Source organism: Aegilops tauschii, chromosome 6 (genome assembly GCF_002575655.3).
Source record: "Aegilops tauschii subsp. strangulata cultivar AL8/78 chromosome 6, Aet v6.0, whole genome shotgun sequence".
NCBI lineage: Eukaryota > Viridiplantae > Streptophyta > Magnoliopsida > Poales > Poaceae > Aegilops > Aegilops tauschii.
Window position 1 is genome coordinate 38532774 of NC_053040.3, and position 19299 is coordinate 38552072.

The window sequence follows — 19299 nt, forward strand, 5'->3', positions numbered from 1 at the left end:
GTAAACCCCACGTCCGAGTCGTCACGATCCAAAAGAATCGGAAACGGTTCAGTAATTAACGCGTCCGTTAGTTATTAATTAATGACTCATTAATTTTTCCCGAGCAGCAAAAATATAGACAACGTGCATAGCTTTGTCCTCGGCTCGGCTCAATCCCGCAACCCGCGGCGCGGCGCGGCGCGTCGTGCCGAGGCGTGGCGAGCGAGGAGGAGGAGCGCGCGTGTAGGTCTCCTTTTCTCATGCTCATACAACTGGTAGAAGAGCTCACCTTATAAAGAGGTGCAACTCTCTCTCAACTTATGAGGTGGGACTAAACTTTAGCCTCACTCACTCCACTCACATGTGTGCATGAATGGGACAAGAGAATTTCAGAATTTTAGTTGGGCTTTGGGCCAAAGGCCTACTAGCAAAATTCCAACAATCCCCCACAAAGTCTCATTGGCACATCTCATCATTTAGTTCCAAAACATTGTTTATATACCGGGGCTTAGTGGAGACTGTGAAGTTGAACTTCCACTTAGAGATTTATGCTACACTAGATCACAACTTGAATAGTGGACTATGCCTTGAACTACAAGTTTTCTGCGAGACTAGTTTCACACAAATTCTTGACCGATACTGGGCTGCCGCAAGGCTTCCCCGCGGGTGGAGCGTATACGTCGTACTCCAAGGCATTTTCATGAATTTATTATAGAACACCCAATTCTCACGGACTGCGACGTTAACAGTCAAATTCATATAGGTGTGTTCCTCAGAAGATGTTCTGCAGGACAACATCTCTGCTTACCCGAATAAGCCACTTGAAACACATTAAGATAAGTATCAACCTGCCATGCAGATCAGGAGAGTATTGCATCTTCACGGAGTGGGATAGTTAATATAGGGATACTCTCCTCCCAGCTGACCAACAACTTGTCTCCCACTTCTACTTCACGGGATCTCCGATCACATAGAGTGGGTTACCACTATGGACAACTCATGCGGTGGGTCTCAAACCCATCTCCATCGATGCATTATCTATCACATTACGTGATAGACCCTTTGTGAAGGGATCTGCCAAGTTTTTCGACGTTTGGATATAGTCCAACGTAATAACTCCGGAGTTCCTTAATTTTCTGATAGATTTTAGTCTCCTCTTCACATGTCTTGAGGACTTCATATTGTCCTTCGAACTGTTTATCTTGACGATCACAGTTTGATTATCACAGTTCATCCGGATAGGGGGTATTGGTTTTTCAACCATAGGTAAGTCCATCAAGAGTTCACGAAGCCACTCTGCTTCAACAATGGCAGTGTCTAATGATGTGAGTTCTGCTTCCATAGTTGACCTCGTTAAGATGATCTGCTTGCAAGACTTCCAGGAAACAGCGCCACCACCAAGTGTAAAAACATAACCACTTGTGGCCTTAATCTCATCAGCATCAGATATCCAGTTTGAGTCACTATAACCCTCCAGTACCCTTGGATACCCGGTGTAGTGAATCTCATAGCTCGCGGTGCCTTTCAAATAGCGGATAACTCTCTCAAGCGCTTGCCAATGATCATCTCCCGGTTTTGACACAAACCGACTCAGCTTGCTCACAGCAAAAGAGATGTCAGGCCTCGTGGCACTCGCCAAATACATAAGCGAGCCAATAATCTGAGAATACCTCAGTTGATCTCTAGCAATCCGTCGGTTCTTTCGAAGCAACACACTAACATCATATGGAGTTGGAGAAGGCGTGCAGTCGCTATACCCAAAACGACTCAAGACCTTTTCCACATAGTGAGACTGAAGCAGTGTGATCCCACCATTCTCATCTCTCAACAGCTTGATATTTAAGATAACATCAGCTACTCCTAGATCCTTCATCTCAAAACAACGAGATAAGAAATCCTTAACCTCCTTGATTAAATCAAGTTTGGTTCCAAAGATCAGTATGTGATCGACATACAGACAAAGAATAACTCCTTCGCCCCCACCATGGCGATAGTACACGCACTTGTCACCATCGTTTACTACAAAGCCGGCAGCAGTTAATGTTCTTTCAAACTTCTCATGCCACTCCTTAGGAGCTCGTTTAAGGCCATATAAAGACTTTAATAACTTGCACACCTTTCCTTCCTGGCTAGGTACTACAAAACCATCTGGCTGATCCATGTAAATTTCCTCCTTTAACTCTCCATTGAGGAAAGCGGTCTTAACGTCCATTTGATGAATGAGAAGACCATGTGAGGCAGCCAATGATAGTAGCACCCGAATTATAGTCAGTCTAGCCACGGGTGAGTAAGTATCAAAGAAGTCTTCACCTTCTTTCTGGGTATAACCCTTGGCCACAAGCCATGCCTTGTACTTTTCAATCGTACCATCAGGTCTAAGCTTCTTCTTGAACACCCACTTACATCCTACAGGTTTGCACCCATAAGGACGGTCAGTGATCTCCCAGGTACCGTTAGCTAAGATGGAATCCATCTCGCTACGAACAGTTTCCTTCCAGTAGTCAGCATCAGGAGATGCATAGGCTTTTGAAATAGTCCTGGGTGTGTCATCCACAAGGTACACAATGAAATCATCACCAAAAGACTTTGCAGTCCTCTGTCTCTTTCTCCTCACAGGAGTTCCATTGTCACCCTCAACAGGATTCTCAACGTGTTCCATCGCAATGGTGGGTTCAGGAATTACAGCGAATTCCTCACTAGATGGAGTAGGTATCTCCTGATTTGATGAACTCGACATATCCTTCATAGGAAATATGTCCTCAAAGAAAGTTGCATCATTCGACTCCATAACCGTACCAACATGCATGTCGGATACCTCCGATTTTATTATCAAAAATCTATAGCCAATGCTATGAAAAGCATAGCCCAGAAGAACACAATCCACGGTTTTTAGTCCAAGCTTGCGCTTCTTGGGAATTGGTATATTGACTTTCGCCAAACAACCCCAACTACGTAGGTAAGAGAGTTGCGATCTTTTCCTTTCCCATTCCTCAAACGGAGTCATGGTCTTATGCTTTGTGGGAACTCGGTTTAGGACATGACATGCGGTCATTAGCGCCTCCCCCCACCATTCCTTGGAGAGACCCGATGTGTCTAACATGGTGTTAACCATATCAGTTAGAGTTCGGTTCTTTCTTTCGGCTACCCCATTTGACTGAGGTGAGTAGGGAGGCGTCCTCTCATGGATTATACCATGTTCCGCACAAAACAGATCAAATTCATTGGAAAAATACTCTCCACCACTATCGGACCTAAGCCGTTTAATTTTTCGATCAAGTTGGTTCTCTGCCTCGGCTTTATAGTTTTTGAAGAAAGTTAAAGCCTCATCTTTTGATTTCAGAAGATACACATAACAATATCTAGTGGAGTCATCAATCAATGTCATGAAGTATCTCTTTCCACCTTTTGTCAACACGCCATTCATCTCACAAAGATCAGAATGTATAAGCTCTAGTGGCGCCAAGTCTCTTGCCTCTGCAGTCTTATGGGACTTGCGAGGTTGCTTAGCTTGCACACATACTTGGCACTTAGAGCCTTTACAGTGGAGATTTTTGGAATTAAATTCATATTGGCTAGCCGCGTCATGCAACCAAAGTTAATGTGACAAAGTCGTGAATGCCAAATATCAGACTCATTGTTGTGGCAAACATTATTAATAACTTTAGTGCAAATATCTGACAAAGACAGGCGGAACAAACCTCCGCTCTCATAGCCTTTTCCAACAAATTGTCCATACTTAGAAATTACAACTTTATTGGATTCGAAAACCAACTTAAAACTATCTCGACATAAACGGGAACCGCTAACGAGATTTTTATTTATGGACGGCACATGATGAACGTTCTTCAGACGCACAGTCTTCCCCGAAGTAAACTTCAGATCGACCGTACCAACACCTCGAACGATGGCATGTGACCCGTTCCCCATCAGCATGGGTGAAGTCACTGTTGCCTGGTAAGAAGTAAACATGGAGGCGGCAGCACAAACATGTACATTGGCACCGGTGTCAATTAACCAATTAGGGGATTGAAATACTGAAAGGATGGTAGGAAAAATACCGTACCCTGATTCCTTCATATCAATATCATCGATGACAACATTAGCGGACTTGCCGCTCTTCTCATGTTCGCGCTCCTCAAAGCGGTTAGGACACTTCGGAGCCCAGTGATTAGGATCACCGCAGACATGGCAAAGTCCCTTCCCCCTTCTTATGAGAATTCTTCTTGAAGTTGGTAGAATGTGATGGCTTGTTCTTTGTATCAAACTTGCCTTTGCCCTGAGTTTTGTTCTTGTTATTTTTGAACTTGTTGGGCTGGGAGTTCTTCTTCTGTACCATGTGGGCACTAGAAGCTCCCTCAGCAACTCGAGCACGTGTGTCCTTTGCTCTCGCCTTCTCTTCAACATCAAGAGTACCAATTAGATCCGCAACGGAAAACTCATGTCTCTTGTGTTTCAAGGAAGTAGCAAAATTGTTGTTCCACGAAGGTGGAAGTTTGGCAATGATGCCTCAGGCAACAAATTTGTCCGGCAACACACACTTGAAGTACTCAAGTTTTTTTGCGAGCGACTGTATCTCACGAGCCTGCTGTACAACAGAGCGCTCATCAGTCATCTTGTAGTCATAGAATTGCTCCATGACGTACAACTCGCTGCCGGCGTCCGAGGCACCAAACTTGGCCTCGAGCGCAGCACACATGTCCTTGCCGTTTTCAAACGACATATACGAATCCACAATGGAATCATCCAGAACACTCAGAAGAGCGCCTTTAAAGAGAGTATCGATCTTCTCAAAAGCTTCCAGTTGTGCTGGATTAAGATCGCCCTCAGGCTTGCCCTTGGTGGCGTCATAGCAGCCCATGGTCTGAAACCAGTAGACTGCTCTCATGTGCCACCTCTTATATTGCGCCCCCTTAAAGGCGGGCGGCTTCAGATGCGCAGCAAAACCACTCGGAGTAAATTGCCTATAATCAGGTTTTGGATTGTTGGAAATATGAGCAAATTACTACGAGATTTAATACAAATAAATAGAAGATAAATCATGACTACAGTAGCAGAGATTAAACTAATCATGTGAACTAGCATAGCAGATGAACAGATCACATCTAGGGCACATACTAGAAACATGAATTCTACCACGATCTTGAACAGGAAGGATAGAATGACATACGGTGCAGCGGGAGCAGCGCTGCCGACGTTGACGTTGTCGCCCATGTCGTCGAGGATGAGGTTGCCGAGGTCGGGGAAGAAGTCGTCGTTCGCGAAGTCGTCGCTGCCAGCAGTCGCGCGAGTGCGCTCCCCAAAAACCTGATCGCCCCTCTCCCGTACAGGATTACGAGAGGCGGGGTTCCGGAGGCCTGCTGTCCCTTCTCCTGATGCACGCCGAAAGGAGGGATGGAGAAGACTTGCTTGGCGGCGCAATGATGTGGAACGGTGGTGAGCAACCATACGAAACGGCGGCGGCTAGGGTAGACGTCTGCCTGACTATATAGTGCGGGCCGAGCAGGTCGTGGGAGTAAACCCCACGTCCGAGTCGTCACGATCCAAAAGAATCGGAAACGGTTCAGTAATTAACGCGTCCGTTAGTTATTAATTAATGACTCATTAATTTTTCCCGAGCAGCAAAAATATAGACAACATGCATAGCTCTGTCCTCGGCTCGCCTCAATCCCGCAACCCGCAGCGTGACGAGGCGTGGCGTGGCGTGGCGTGGCGAGGCGAGCGAGGAGCAGGAGGATCGCGCGTGTAGGTCTCCTCTTCTCATGCTCATATAAGTGGTAGAAGAGCTCATCTTATAAAGAGGTGCAACTCTCTCTCAACTTATGAGGTGGGACTAAATTTTAGCCTCACTCACTCCACTCACATGTGTGCATAAATGGGCCAAGAGAATTTTAGAATTTTAGTTGGGCTTTGGGCCAAAGGCCTACTAGCAAAATTCCAACAGATAAGAGGTGTCCAGAAACCCATGCTTTACAAATCCACGTTCCATCCGCTCCTCAGGTGACAAGTCCGCGAGTACATCAAAAAGCCACTCTGGCCCTGTACATGACTCAATGGATGTCCAGAATATTCCATTGCCGCGCCATAGCTTGCCACAAGGCAACCGCTTGAGGACATCTGCAAAGAGCATGAAAAAGTGTCCTTCGGTTCAGTAGCACACACAGGACACAAGTTAGGTACTTCAAGGCTACGAGCATGTTTATTAGTCCATGTGGCCAGGTAGTTCGTCGCCACCCGCCAAGCAAACACACACACCTTAGGAGGAGCATGGCACCTCCATAAAAAAGCCCAGACGGCTCGTCGTCCGTCCGGTGCCCTGCTCGCCACGACTGAAGATGGACCAAGACGTTCATCAAGCGCTAGCCGGTATGCACTCCGAACCGTGAAGATACCATTACGCTCCGGTTCCCAAGCAAGGACATCCTCTTCGAGCCGTGGAGAAGTCCGAATTTTAACAATCTGCTAAGTCAGAGAGATATATAAGTTGGTGGCTTCAGAGTAAAAAATAAGATGGGACTATTTAATTGATGAACAAACATGAAAAGACATATAAAGGTTTTCCATTTAGGAAAGAGTCCCTTGCTGGTCATACATCTTGATTCAATGATATAATATTCGCAGCCCTGCCCCTGCTTATGAATATCTAGAGAAGAACAATGTAAGAAAAATTGCATACATTTTCGCACACAACAGGACGCTGTTGCAACTATCTCTCAAATCATTGGTTGGCCCAAAAGCGAAGCTTCATGGTCAGGTATACTGAGAAGGTATGGTGAGAAGGTATTCTTGTTAAAAGGGTTGCTAAATAAATTAGTCAATGTGGGGATGTAGCTCAGATGGTAGAGCGCTCGCTTAGCATGCGAGAGGTATGGGGATCGATACCCCACTTCTCCAATTTATATTTTTTACGGACCTCTGTATTACTGTAAAAAAGAACTATCTTAGTTCACTTGCAAACTCCAAATCTCCCCAAACATGTGCAAATTCCTTCTATACATAAAAGGGAATTCAAAAGCATGCACACAATCTGTGCTGCAAACTAAGGCGGTGCAATAATAAATCACATGCCAAGAGTAAAATGTCACCATCATGATTTTGTTAACCATCCATACTGTAGAAAAAGGAAAGAGCAAAATGATACCCCGAGTCACAGTTCCAGCATTCCAAAAAGAAAGAAACGAAAACTAATCCATATGTTCTACCCTGCATCCAACCAAATTTATCCGGTCGATCAATCTCACCAATGCAAACAAGATTAAAATAAAAACGTTCCCCTACACCCAATCAAAAACCTACGGTGGCATCTACCTTCCTTTCAATAGTGTGTGTGCGCGCGCATGCGTGTGTGTCATGCAAAATAGCTACCCGACTCGATAAAGCTTGACACCAAGAAAATGGCTTCCATGATCGACCTCCCAGGCATGAAACCAAACTGATTTTTGGTCACGCTTGTCATTCTTCTTAAGCGGTGCTCAATGACTCTCTTCCATAGCTTCATTGTATGCTCATCAGCTTAATTCCACGGTAATTAGTACAACTATGAACACCCCCCCTGTTCTTGAAGATTGGTACTAATATACTCCGTCTTCATTCTTCTGGCATCTTGTTTGCTCAAAAAATGAGGTTGAAAAGCTTGGTTGGCCATACTATCGCTATGTTCCCGAGGCCTTTCCACACCTCAATGGGGATACAATCAGGGCCCATCGCCTTGCCTCCTTTCATCCTTTTAAAGACCTCCTTGACCTCATACTCCTGAATTCGCCGCACAAAACGCATGCTGGTCTCATCAAAGGAGTCGTTCAGTTCAATGGTAGAACTCTCATTCTCCCCATTGAACAGCTTGTCGAAGTACTCCCGCCATCTATGCTTAATCTCCTTGTCCTTCACCAGGAGTTGGTCTGCTCCGTCCTTGATGCATTTGAGTGGCTAATATCCCTCGTCTTCCTCTCTCGGATCTTGGTCATCTTATAGATGTCCCTTTCGCCTTCCTTTATGCCTAGCCGTTGGTAGAGGTCCTCATACGTCCGACCCCTTGCTTCATTGACAGCTCGTTTTGCGGCCTTCTTCGCCATTTTGTACTTCTCTATGTTGTCTGCACTCCTATCCAGGTACAGGCGTCTGAAACAATCTTTCTTCGCTTTAATTGCCTTCTGGACATCATCATTCCACCACCAGGTATCCTTATCTTAGCTTCTCCTTCCCCTGGACACTCCAAACTCCTCCGAGGCCACCTTACGAATGTAAGTCGCCATCTTCATCCACACATTGTCCGCATCCCCTCCTTCCTCCCAAGGGCCCTCCTTAATGACCCTCTCCTTGAACGCCTGAGCTACCTCCCCCTTGAGTTTCCACCACTTCGTTCTAGCGACTTTGGCACGCTTATCCCGCTGGACACGAATCCAAAAGCGGAAGTCAGCAACCACCAGCTTATGTTGAGGTACAACACTCTCTCCAGGTATCACCTTACAATCTAGGCACGCAAACCTATCTTCTTTTCTTGAGAGGATGAAATCAATCTGGCTAGAGTGTTGGCCACTACTAAAAGTCACCAGATGTGATTCTCTCTTTCTAAAGACGGTATTAGCTACAATCATGTCGTAGGCTAGAGCAAAACTTAAGACATCTTCTCCTTCTTGATTCCTGATGCCATAGCCAAAACACCCCATGCACCCCTTCAAAACCTACGTTAGATGTGCCCACGTGGCCATTGAGATCTCCTGCTATGAAGAGCTTCTCGCCAATCGGTACACTCCTAACCATGTCTTCCAGGCCTTCCCAGAACTCCCTCTTGGTGTTCTCATTGTGGCCTACTTGCGGGGCATACGCGCTGATAACATTAAGAACTAAGTCCCCAACTACTAGTTTGACCAGGATAATCCGGTCATCACGTCTCTTGACGTCTACCACTTCATACTTGAGGCTCTTGTTGATCGAGATGCCTACGCCATTTCTGTTTGCAGCCGTCCCCGTGTACCACAGCTTGAAGCCGGTATCCTTCACCTCCTTCGCCTTCTGTCCCCTCCATTTGGTTTCTTGGACGCAAAGGATATCAACACCTCTCCTCACCGCTGCATCAACTAGCTCCCGAACTTTTCCTGTCAGAGACCCTACGTTCCAGCTACCTAAGCGAATCCTCCTAGGCTCGGCTAGCTTCCTTATCCTTCGCACTCGTCGAGTCAAATGCGAAGACCCTTGCTCATTAAATATCTCAAATAATTTGGACAGATTAAAACATGATGAATTTTTAAATTGCAAATTGCTAAAAGATTGATTTGTATAGTCTAGTCTCCTAATTGTAGCAAAATATATTGTTTGCAGTTATGGAAGTGTATTAGTTGAGTTAACGAGGAAGGGATACATCACGCATGACAATAGTTGTGGCTGAGCCAAACTGATTCTCACTTGTTAGGAATATGAACGAAGTAGATCCCATATGCCTTTTCTTGCTAATCCCAGGCATGCCCACGTTGTAGACCGGACCAAGGTTTTATAGTCGCCGACTAATCGCCAAGTCGTTGGAGCGAGGTTGGCTTGCGCAGGCGACTTGGCTTGAGGAGCGAGTCGCGCGGCTGGTAGGCTAGTCGACGACTAGTCGGGCGACTAGGACCTCAAAGCAGGGCGGCTTAGCTTCAGCAAGGCCAAGGGAGGGAAGACTGGGAAGGTGAGGAGGCCAGAGTTCGAGGCGGGGGAGGAGGAGACGAAGCTGGAGAGTGCGCCGACTATACAAGGAGAAGCGCGGAAGAGACGAAGGAGAAAGGCACATGAGAGAGCAGATGCACGGTCCAGATTAGAGCATATGGACGGTTTGGATTTTATTTGGAAGCTAGGGTTACATAATGGGCCTATTGGGCCAGCTCTCTAGCATGAAATAGAGGAGGAGAAGACGCGTGCTCCCATCCCACATCAGAATCGCCGCCTCCATTGCTCCTACGAGCTGCTGCTGCCTTCTCCGAGCTGAAGTATCCTCCAAGCAGCTGCCTTCCCCCTCCTCCGCCTGCAACATCACCTCTTCCCCCTCCTCCTCCTCCTCCTCCTCCTCTTAACACCTGGGGCGACTTGTGGCGATTAATCACGACGAGTCGCAGACTAATCGCAGCGAGCCACTAGTCGGAGGCATGGCGACTCGACTTGGCTAGGCGACTCAAAAACCTTGGACCGGACAGTCATCTTTGCAAGGATGTGCTAGAACTTATTTTGAGTGGATCGGTGGGGCAAGTGAAGCTTAACGCCAGGGTCGGACAGTCTTGGAGATGGTCCAGTGGCTGGCTACCTGTCACGCTTTCATGCACACTGCATATTTGATTTTTCCTCGACACCCTGCTTCCTCATCCATTTATTAGCAGCTCTCCATTCTCTTCCTCATGCCCTCGCCAACCTACCTTCTCTTTTATTTGCTGACATTCTGCCCCCTCTCTATTGGATATGCTCTTTCACTTTCCTTCCTTGTCCATCCAGCTGCCTTGCTTTCAGTTATCTCCTCCTTGTTACTGCTATATATCGTTTTTCTTGCAGTTATTGCAGTTTTATGGACGATTGTTCTAGTGTTAGCCGGTTTGCTTAAATATTTTCTCAGCATATCTCGCAATGTTTGTCTAATTGGAATATGTAACTGCCACCTATCCAACCAAACGTAGCTATGTTTTGTGGGCAGCCTATTTTCTCGATATTTGGTCATGTTAGATGTTCAATACGGCATATTAAATGCATGATCAAAATGGCTGGATTCACCATAAATACTGCTTTAATCTTGAATTACATTTTTACTTAACATTTATTTATCATTATAAGTGGTGGCCAAAGTATTGTTTTGATGCTGTACAGATTAAAATAGAATGACATATATATTGTAGATTGAAGGAAGTGTATCTACTAATAAGATGATGAACGATCCCTTACTTGATGCTTCTACTGAATGAATTTAACTAAACTTGTTTTGTTAGCAACTAGCTGGGTAAACCAGGCGTTTCTCCTTTCCTACTCCATGAACCCCTCATATGCCCATCATAACAAAAAATATTTTAAATGATTTGATAAGCTAGGATCTTCAGAATTGGCCCCTAATGGAGTTCCTAAAATCACTAATCTTTAGCCTCTACTAAGTTCAAATGTAGCCAAAAACTTGATGGTGGTAATGGAATTTCTAGGCGAGCCACTATTCTACAAATCACCTACTGCTTCTCTATGTTTGTATTGCTAGCATTGTATTAATGCTGAGAGGATCCAAATTTGGAGGTTTTGGTAGAAGTCCACAATACTAGTGAAGCAACGTTTACTGTTTGAGTCGTAAAAAAATTGGGCGATATAACATTAATAGCTTTTGCATGAAAGCAAATTGGTTTGGCTGATGAAATTGATTGATCTGCAGGTGTCTGGAATTACACTCCGGTGGTAGATGCAGAAATAGCTTTTTCTTTGCTGTAGGTTCTTCCATTTTATATGATGTGTTGGCGCTGGCATTAGTCATTAATCAACTGGCATGAAGACACGATGGCTTTTTTGTGTTGGCGCTGTCAGTTATCTCGCTTGCAAGCGTTTGAGGCAAGCTAAACTCTTCTGTCCTGTGTTGTGTCTGGTCGAGACTGTAACTTCTAATCTTGATTAAGCTTTTGTCGTCTTCTTTTTTTCATGTCTGCATGCGTGCACTTGGGCTTGTACCACATTAGATATAAATATGTATGTCGAAAAGATAGCAATGCTGCGGTGATGCTATAAGAGTTGAATCTGTGCCACATGATCAACACACGCAGTTGTCAGGATCTCGTTACTCTTGGCGAATATAAGATTGCACCCCATTGTGTTGTTAGCAGAATGCCCAGGGTGTGAGCTGTGTAGAGTTTGCTGTCTGTGTGTGGCTCGGGATGCATAAAGTTTGTCTTCTGTTTCATTTCGCTGGAATTACACTCAGAAGGTTCTAAGCTGTCTGGAAGTAGTACTGTTGTACCCTCTCCAGCTCTAAATAATCCCTCAACTGTGAAGCTGCTGCATGTGTTTTGTTTTGTTTTCTTGGAACAAGGCAAAAGATTTGCCATGCTGCATGTGTTGATGCAGAGAAAGAAAATCGAATGCCTTTTGCGGCAACAAAAAAGAGGAAGAGGGAGAAAGAAAACCCGAATGCGTGCAGTGATGCCTGTGCGATCTGAGGAAGGAGTGTCAGGTCTGTGTATGTAGCTGGGATATGGAGGAAGATACGACGATCCAGTTCGTGCCCACTGGAGCGGAGCGCGGTATGCGGCAGCTCTGCTCATGAACTCATCTTCAACAAAATGTGGTCGTGTTTTGCACCCGTCAACTCTTTTTTTTCCCTGAAAAAAGAAGGGAATTGGGCCATTTTTCTACTGGCCGGCCTTTCGAGAATGGAGGCTTAGCCAAACTGCAATCCCTTGTTTTGTTTGCCGGGAGCGGGCGGCCAAATGGCAAGCTCCCCTGACTTGTGCCAAATGCCGGCGAATTCGCAACGTACACTGTCCTCTGTCCATGGAAATTACGACTTGTGTAATGGCAGGGTTGTGTGCTCGATACTTGAATAAATAAGAAGCTTTGCTAATTAATTTCGTCAACATGGGGATGTAGCTCAGATGGTAGAGCGCTCGCTTAGCATGCGAGAGGTATGGGGATCGATACCCCACTTCTCCAATCTTGATTTTCTTTTTGATTTTTTTTTTGCTTTTCGCAAATCTCAATATTATATACTGTAAAGAAAACTATCTTGAGTTCACTTTTGCGAACTCCAAAACTCCCCAAATATGCGCAAATTCCTTCTATACATAAAAGGAAAATTAAAAGCACGCGCACAATCGGTGCTGCAAACTAAGGCGGTGCAATAATAATCACATGCCAAGAGTTAAAATGTCACCATCATGATTTTGTTGACCATCCGTACAGTAAAAGAAGACCTAAAAAAAAAGCAAAATGATAGCCAGAGTCAAAATTACAGCCTTCCAGAAAGAAAGTAAAAAAAACATCTATATGTTGTGCCCTACACCCAACCAAATTTATCCACTCAATCAATCTCACCAATGCTAAAAAGGATTAAAAAAAACTCCCCCCTACACCCAGCCAGAAACTTACGGTGGCATCTGCCCTCCTTTCAATGGTGTGAGTCCACCACCCACACGACGTTTGTGTCAGAAATGCAAAATAGCTACCCGACTCGACGAAGCTCGAGTTACCGAAAAAAATGTAAAGAACATTTTGAAAACTAAAACAATATCGGGAATTTTGTACGTCAAACATATATATGTGTGAACCATATAAACATTTTTAATGCATATTTTTATTTGTGGGCTGCACAGAAAACAAATATGTGGATAATTGGACCTACAATTTGCTATGTGGATCCTTTTTTTGTAGCGCAAAAATGAAGGTATTCTTTCATAAAATTAATAATATAACTCGCCTAAAAGATGCATATATGTTAAAAAAGAATATAGGTGTGTGTGCGCGTGTGTTAAATATGCATTCATTTTTTATTTTTTTTGAGAAAGCATTCATTTTGAATTTCCCCTAAAAACAGACCACCTCTCCATCGTGGGCTTTCCAATGTCCAGCCCAGTTTTGGGCTCTTCGTTGTCACTCACGGCCTGCACGCCGCACACTGGGCCGGTCGATCGCGTCTACTGCATCTATACATCGAGCCTAACCCACGCCCCACACCGCATTCTTCTGAAAAAAAAGCATCTCACATCGTAGGGCGAGATGAGCAGCCTCCGCCGCCGCCGCCCCTCGCCGGCGGCGGTGCCGCCGCTGGAGGACGAAGACCTCCTCTCCGAGATCCTCCTCCGCCTCCCCCCACAGCCGTCCTCCCTCCCCCGCGCCTCCCTCGTCTGCAAGCGCTGGCGCGGCCTCGTCTCCGATCCAGGCTTCTGCCGCCGCTTCCGCCGCCACCACCACCGCAACCCTCCCCTCCTCGGGTTCTTCCAAGAGCTAGACGAAGGGCTCTCCTTCGCGCCTTCCCTCAAGGCCCCGGATCGTGTCTCGCCCGAGCGCTTCTCCTTGCAACACGCAGATTTGGTCGACCGCTTCTTCTCCCTCGGATGCCGCCATGGCCTGGCGCTCATCTACCTTCGCAAGCGTCTCCAGCTCCTTGTGTGGGACCCCGTCACCGGCGACCAGCACCACATTGCCGTCCCCCCGGGGTTCGACACGGAGACATCCCCAATCAGCGGCGCGGTGTTTCGCTCTGCCGGAGACGTCCAACACTTCCATCTGGCTTTGGTAGGGAGCAGTGAGAGACAAATTACGCAAGCAGTCGCCCGTGTTTACTCGTCGGAAACCGGTGTATGGGGCAATCTTATCACAGCACCGCTTCAATCTGAGGGTGCTGCCCATTTTCGCATCGCGGTTTCTACGATCAAGCCTGCTGTGCTGGTCGGGGGTTCTCTTTACTGGTTGCTTGATGGGAGCTCGGGTGGGATCCTTGAATTTGATATGGATCGGCAAAGACTAGCTGTGATACCTATGCCAGTAAATGATCTAAGGTTTTTCCAATTCTCGATGATACGGGCAGATGGCGGTGGATTTGGTCTCCTTGTTTTATCAGGCTCCAGTGCCCAATTCTGGAAGAGAAGGACCAATTGCGATGGTGTTGCTTCATGGGTGTTGGGAAGAACCATTGAAATTGACAAGCTACTTCACTGCGAACCAGAGTCGAATGGGAGCCAATTAATACTAGGTTTTGCTGAGGACAATAACGTGGTTCTTTTCTGGACAATTGATGGCCCTGTCATGTTACAGCTTGAGTCACTACAGTCTGAGAAAGTCTTGGGAACCAAAATCATGTCTCACTATCACTCATTCGAAAGTGTCTATACTACAGGTAATATCATGTTTTACATCATGGGTATAATAAAACCAAGTTAATTGTTGATAATTGTTTGACGTAGTACTGTGCACACACATTCGTGTTAAGCTATCAATTTAGTAGTGCTATATCAGGATTTTTTTTTTTTTTGCGGCTTGATGAACTAGATTTTCAAAAGTGATGTGATTTGTGAAATTTTGTTTCATTTAGTTGATCTAAGGGGGTCAGAGAATACCCTAAAGGATACCCATCTGCACCTCTACTGAGGAGCTAATAGTCCTAGTGTGCCTCTTTCATTTTTACGATACAGATCCAGTTTCATTTATCTTTCCCTGGTGTTGTCTCCAAATTGAATTTTTTTTTTCAAACTACAGCTGTGAGTTTATCTAAGTATCTTGATGCCTCCTCATGTCTGTTTGGCTTTTTGTTGGAATGTCCTTGGTTGTTTGACTTTGTATGCTTGCAGAAAGAGGAATTGGTGGTCCTGAAGCTGTTCTTTTGCACAACACCTGAGATTCTTGTCCAATTAGATATGCTATTGTGATTTACTGGTTACGCAGGTAAGCTTACCTTCTGCAAGCAGGTTGGGGCACTTGAACTCTTCTAAACAAAATGTATGGCTTTCCTTTTTACTGCCATATATATGATCAAAATGGCTGGATTCACCATAAATACTGCTTTAATCTTGAATTGCATTTTTACTTAACATTTATCATTATAAGTGGTGGCCGAAGTATTGCTCTGATGCTGTACGGATTAAAATAGAATGTCATATATATTGTAGATTGAAGGAAGTGTATTTATTAATAAGACGATGCATGATCCCTTAATTGATGCTTTGACTGAATGAATCTAACTAAATTTGATTTGTTAGCAACTAGCTAGGTAAACCAGATGTTTCTCCTTTCCTATTCCATGAGCCCCTCATATCCCCATCATAACAAAAACTATTTTAAATGATTTGATGAGCTAGGATCTTCGAAATTGGCCCTATGGAGTTCTTAAGAGCAAGTACAATAAGGATGACTAGGCGGGCTGTAAGCCTTTAAATATTATATTTTTGATGAGTTGGATGAGAGAGAGGATGAGAGAGAAGGGAAGAGGGCTACTAATTAGAGCATGGTTAATAGTATAGCTAACAACCGACTATATGAAGTTGCAATGTCACTTGTAGCCAATCTAATAGCCCACTCAAACAATATAGTTAGACATACTAGTATACTATACAATTAATGCATGCCTCACTTCTTTCTCTCACAAAGGGTGTTGGAGCTCGTGCTACAGCCGACTGTAAGCTTGTAGCCCGCTTCTCTTCTCTCTCCTCTCCTCTCTCCTCCACCTAGACATAAATATGATGTTGGCATCTCTTATAGCCCGCCTACGTCACCCTATTGTACTTGCTCTTAACAGCCGGCTGCTGCACGGACTCCTAGACAAATTGTGAGAGAGTGAGGTGGGCCATGTATGAAAAAAGTAGTATATATTTATATGCTACTATTGTATTTGTCGGCTGTAAGCTTGGCTATAGATGATGTGGCAAGATCATATAGCCAGCAGTTGGCTATACTATTAACCATGCTCTAAAGCCACTAATCTTTTAGCCTCTACTAACATCAAATGTAGCCAAAAACTTGATGTTGGCGATGGAATTTCTAGGTGTGCGACTATTCTGCAATTCACCTGTTGCTTCTCTATGTTTGTATTGCTGGCATTGTGTCAATGCTGAGAGGATCCATATTTGGAGATTTTGGTAGAAGTCCACAACACTAGTGTAGCAACGGTTACTGTTTGAGTCGTACAAATATTGGGCGATATAACTTTAATAGATTTTGCATGAATTACTTGTACAGATTGGTTTGACTGATGAAATTGATTGCTCTGCAGGTGTCTGGAATTACACTCTGGTGGCAGATGCAGAAATGGATTTTTTTGCTGTAGGTTCTTCCATTTTATATGCTGTGTTGGCGCTGGCATTAGTCATTAGTCAACTGGCATGAAGACACGATGGCTTGTTTTTGTTGGCGCTGTCAGTTATCTCGCTTGCAAGCGTTTGAGGCAAGCTAAAGTCTTCTGTCCCGTGTTGCGTCTGGTCGAGATTGCAACTTCTAATCTCTGCTTAAGCTCGTCGTCTTCTTTTTTGCGTGTGTGTGTGTGTGCGCGCGCGTGGATGCACATGGGTTCGTACTATTAGATACTATAATTTTGTACGTCAAGAAGATAGCAATGCTGCAGAGATGCTATTATGAGTTGAATTTGTACCACATGATCAACACACAGAGTTGTCAGGATCTCATTACTCTTGGAGAATTTGCACCCCTTGTGTTGTTACCAGAATGCCCAGGATGTGAGCTGTGTAGAATTTAATCTCTGTTGCTCAGGATGCATAAAGTTTGTGTTCGGTTTCTACATGAGTTCTTTTGCTGGAATTATATTCAGAAGGTTCTAATTGTATCCTCTCCAGCTCTAGATAATCCCCCAAATGTGAGGCTGCTGCATGTGTTGATGCAGAGAAACTAAACCAAATGCCTTTTGCAACAACAAAAAAGAGGAAGAAAGAAAACCGAATGCGTGCAGTGATGCCTGTTATTGCGCATTTAATCATCTCTGTTTAATCTGGCCCTTCCTAGCATCCAAATAACATGTGTTTCTGGCTAGTTAGTTTAGTTTGCATCTACGTAGCAGCCAAATGTTTCTCAGCTTTGTGGTTTCAGAGGATAAATTTTCTGCAATTTGTGGTTTGTGGTTTCAACCATTCCTTGTCCAATCTAGCACCACATCATTTCTTGGCTTCGCATGGAGGTGGAGGATTATATATAGAAATCGTCAGGAGTGATTTCTTCAAAGAATCAGTTTCCTGCAGATTGATTGAAATATGATTGGGTGATCAACATAACATAAGATTAGTGCCTGAAATTGAGTACCCTGTTTGTTTTAGTAAGCAAAGAGCAAGGGGAATTTTCAGATGATACAAAGAGAATTTCATACAAATGAAACTTATTTAGTACCAAATGTTCAGAAACAAAAGCAGGTGTCAAGCATTCACAAGACCAAATTGCAGACAACCATAGATATATAGAACAAGAGAATTACCAAGACTCAAAGGAGTGCATCTTCAGTAGTACTAGTATTTCCCACACCATCTTCAGGGTCACTAGAGACTACCAGGCACTACATACAGATCTGCCAACCAAACGACTAGTACTCATCTTGTCCATGAGTAATGGCTAGGCTATGGGGATGGGGACGGCTACTCCTTGGTGGCTGCGGTCTTCTTCTTGGGGGACTTGGTGGCGGCCTTCTTCTTGGGCGACTTGGTGGACTCCTTCTCGGCGGCGCCGGCGGCCTTCTTGGGGAGCAGCACGGAGTTGATGTTGGGGATGACGCCGCCGTGGGCGATGGTGACGCCGGCGAGCAGCCTGCCCAGCTCCTGGTCGTTGCGGACGGCCAGCAGCAGGTGGCGCGGGATGATGCGCGTCTTCTTGTTGTCCTTGGCCGCGTTGCCGGCGAGCTCCAGGACCTGCGATTCATTTCAACCAAACGAAATCGGTGATCTGTCCAACACAAGAGGAACAGAGCAGCAGAACAGAGGCTCGAGGGCAGCGAGCGAAGATCTGCGGCTACCTCGGCGGCGAGGTACTCGAGGACGGCGGCGAGGTAGACGGGGGCGCCGGAGCCGACGCGCTGCGCGTAGCGGCCCTTCTTGAGGTAGCGCCCGATGCGGCCGACGGGGAACTGGAGCCCGGCCTTCACGGAGCGGGTCACCGCCTTCTTCCTCTCGCCGCCCTTCCTTCCGGCCATCTTCTTCTTGCTTCTCCGGCGACGAGGTGTCCCTCTCGAGGTGTGGAGCTGGCGGCGGTGGTGCTGGATTGGAGGAATGCTCTGGGTTTGGTGGGTTGGAACAGCGGCGAGGGGCGCGGCTTTTATTGGAGACGGGAGCTTCGCTGGAGGGGGGAGCGATCCGCGTGACGCGGTGCGCCCGCCGTTGGATCTGAGGGGAGATTGCCGGGCAGGGGGAGTGATCCGTGGGAGGCCCAGATGGACCAATCAGAGAGCAGAGTTTTGCATCGTCCAGGATACGAATTCAAAATGAGTTCAAAACCACATTCGGCCTAGTATGTTTTAAAAAGTGGCTTGAATTATTGTTGTTGGTACTAAATGACTTGAATTCTGATTTTGTTGCTTCGTTGTAGACAGAATTGCTGGTTGGAATGAAGTGGGTGTCAATGCATTTTCTATTTGAGCGCTGCTATACACGTGATAAACTTACAGCCAATGCCTAAACGATACTACATCGCAGCGTCACAGCGAGCGTGCACTCACGAGATTTGGACGCGAATGAAGTACCGTTCTCAGATCGTGCGGAAAGCATGTCTATGCAGCAATTTCGTTTCTATTTGGATGTTCGTCCATTGAATTGACCTCGTCTCCCTCTCTTCATCGAGCTTCCCCGGGCTCTCTCTCTCCCTCGGCTCTCCTCCATCCCAGCGCTCTATCTCCCTTGAAATGGGGAAGCGGGCAGACCT

The 19299-nt window shown here is 45.6% G+C and overlaps 2 protein-coding genes and 2 non-coding genes across 4 annotated transcripts; 3 read left to right on the plus strand and 1 right to left on the minus strand.

The window, feature by feature from the left end:
• The first annotated feature begins 6797 nt into the window (after positions 1-6797).
• Positions 6798-6870, plus strand: TRNAA-AGC (transfer RNA alanine (anticodon AGC)). Its single transcript has one exon. It is a non-coding gene; the product is annotated as a tRNA-Ala (tRNA).
• A 5666-nt stretch (positions 6871-12536) lies between these two features.
• Positions 12537-12609, plus strand: TRNAA-AGC (transfer RNA alanine (anticodon AGC)). Its single transcript has one exon. It is a non-coding gene; the product is annotated as a tRNA-Ala (tRNA).
• Positions 12610-13625: 1016 nt separating this feature from the next.
• LOC109783688 (F-box protein At5g07610) lies at positions 13626-17140 on the plus strand. The gene is made up of 3 exons (XM_020342288.4): positions 13626-14791; positions 15243-15336; positions 16661-17140. The coding sequence occupies exons 1-2, from the start codon at positions 13672-13674 to the stop codon at positions 15287-15289; spliced, it is 1167 nt and encodes a 388-aa protein (XP_020197877.1). The 5' UTR covers positions 13626-13671; the 3' UTR covers positions 15290-15336; positions 16661-17140.
• A 688-nt stretch (positions 17141-17828) lies between these two features.
• LOC109783687 (protein H2A.6) lies at positions 17829-18685 on the minus strand. The gene is made up of 2 exons (XM_020342286.4): positions 18398-18685; positions 17829-18293 (listed from the first exon to the last, which is right to left on the minus strand). The coding sequence occupies exons 1-2, from the start codon at positions 18572-18574 to the stop codon at positions 18024-18026; spliced, it is 447 nt and encodes a 148-aa protein (XP_020197875.1). The 5' UTR covers positions 18575-18685; the 3' UTR covers positions 17829-18023.
• Positions 18686-19299: the final 614 nt, after the last annotated feature.

Coding starts and splice junctions, on each gene's coding strand:
- LOC109783687 (XM_020342286.4), bottom strand. CDS start 18,574: ATGGCCGGAAGGAAGGGCGGCGAGAGGAAGAAGGCGGTGACCCGCTCC. Junction 18,294..18,397: donor TCGAGTACCTCGCCGCCGAG/GTAGCCGCAGAT, acceptor AATGAATCGCAG/GTCCTGGAGCTCGCCGGCAA.
- LOC109783688 (XM_020342288.4), top strand. CDS start 13,672: ATGAGCAGCCTCCGCCGCCGCCGCCCCTCGCCGGCGGCGGTGCCGCCG. Junction 14,792..15,242: donor CGAAAGTGTCTATACTACAG/GTAATATCATGT, acceptor GTATGCTTGCAG/AAAGAGGAATTGGTGGTCCT.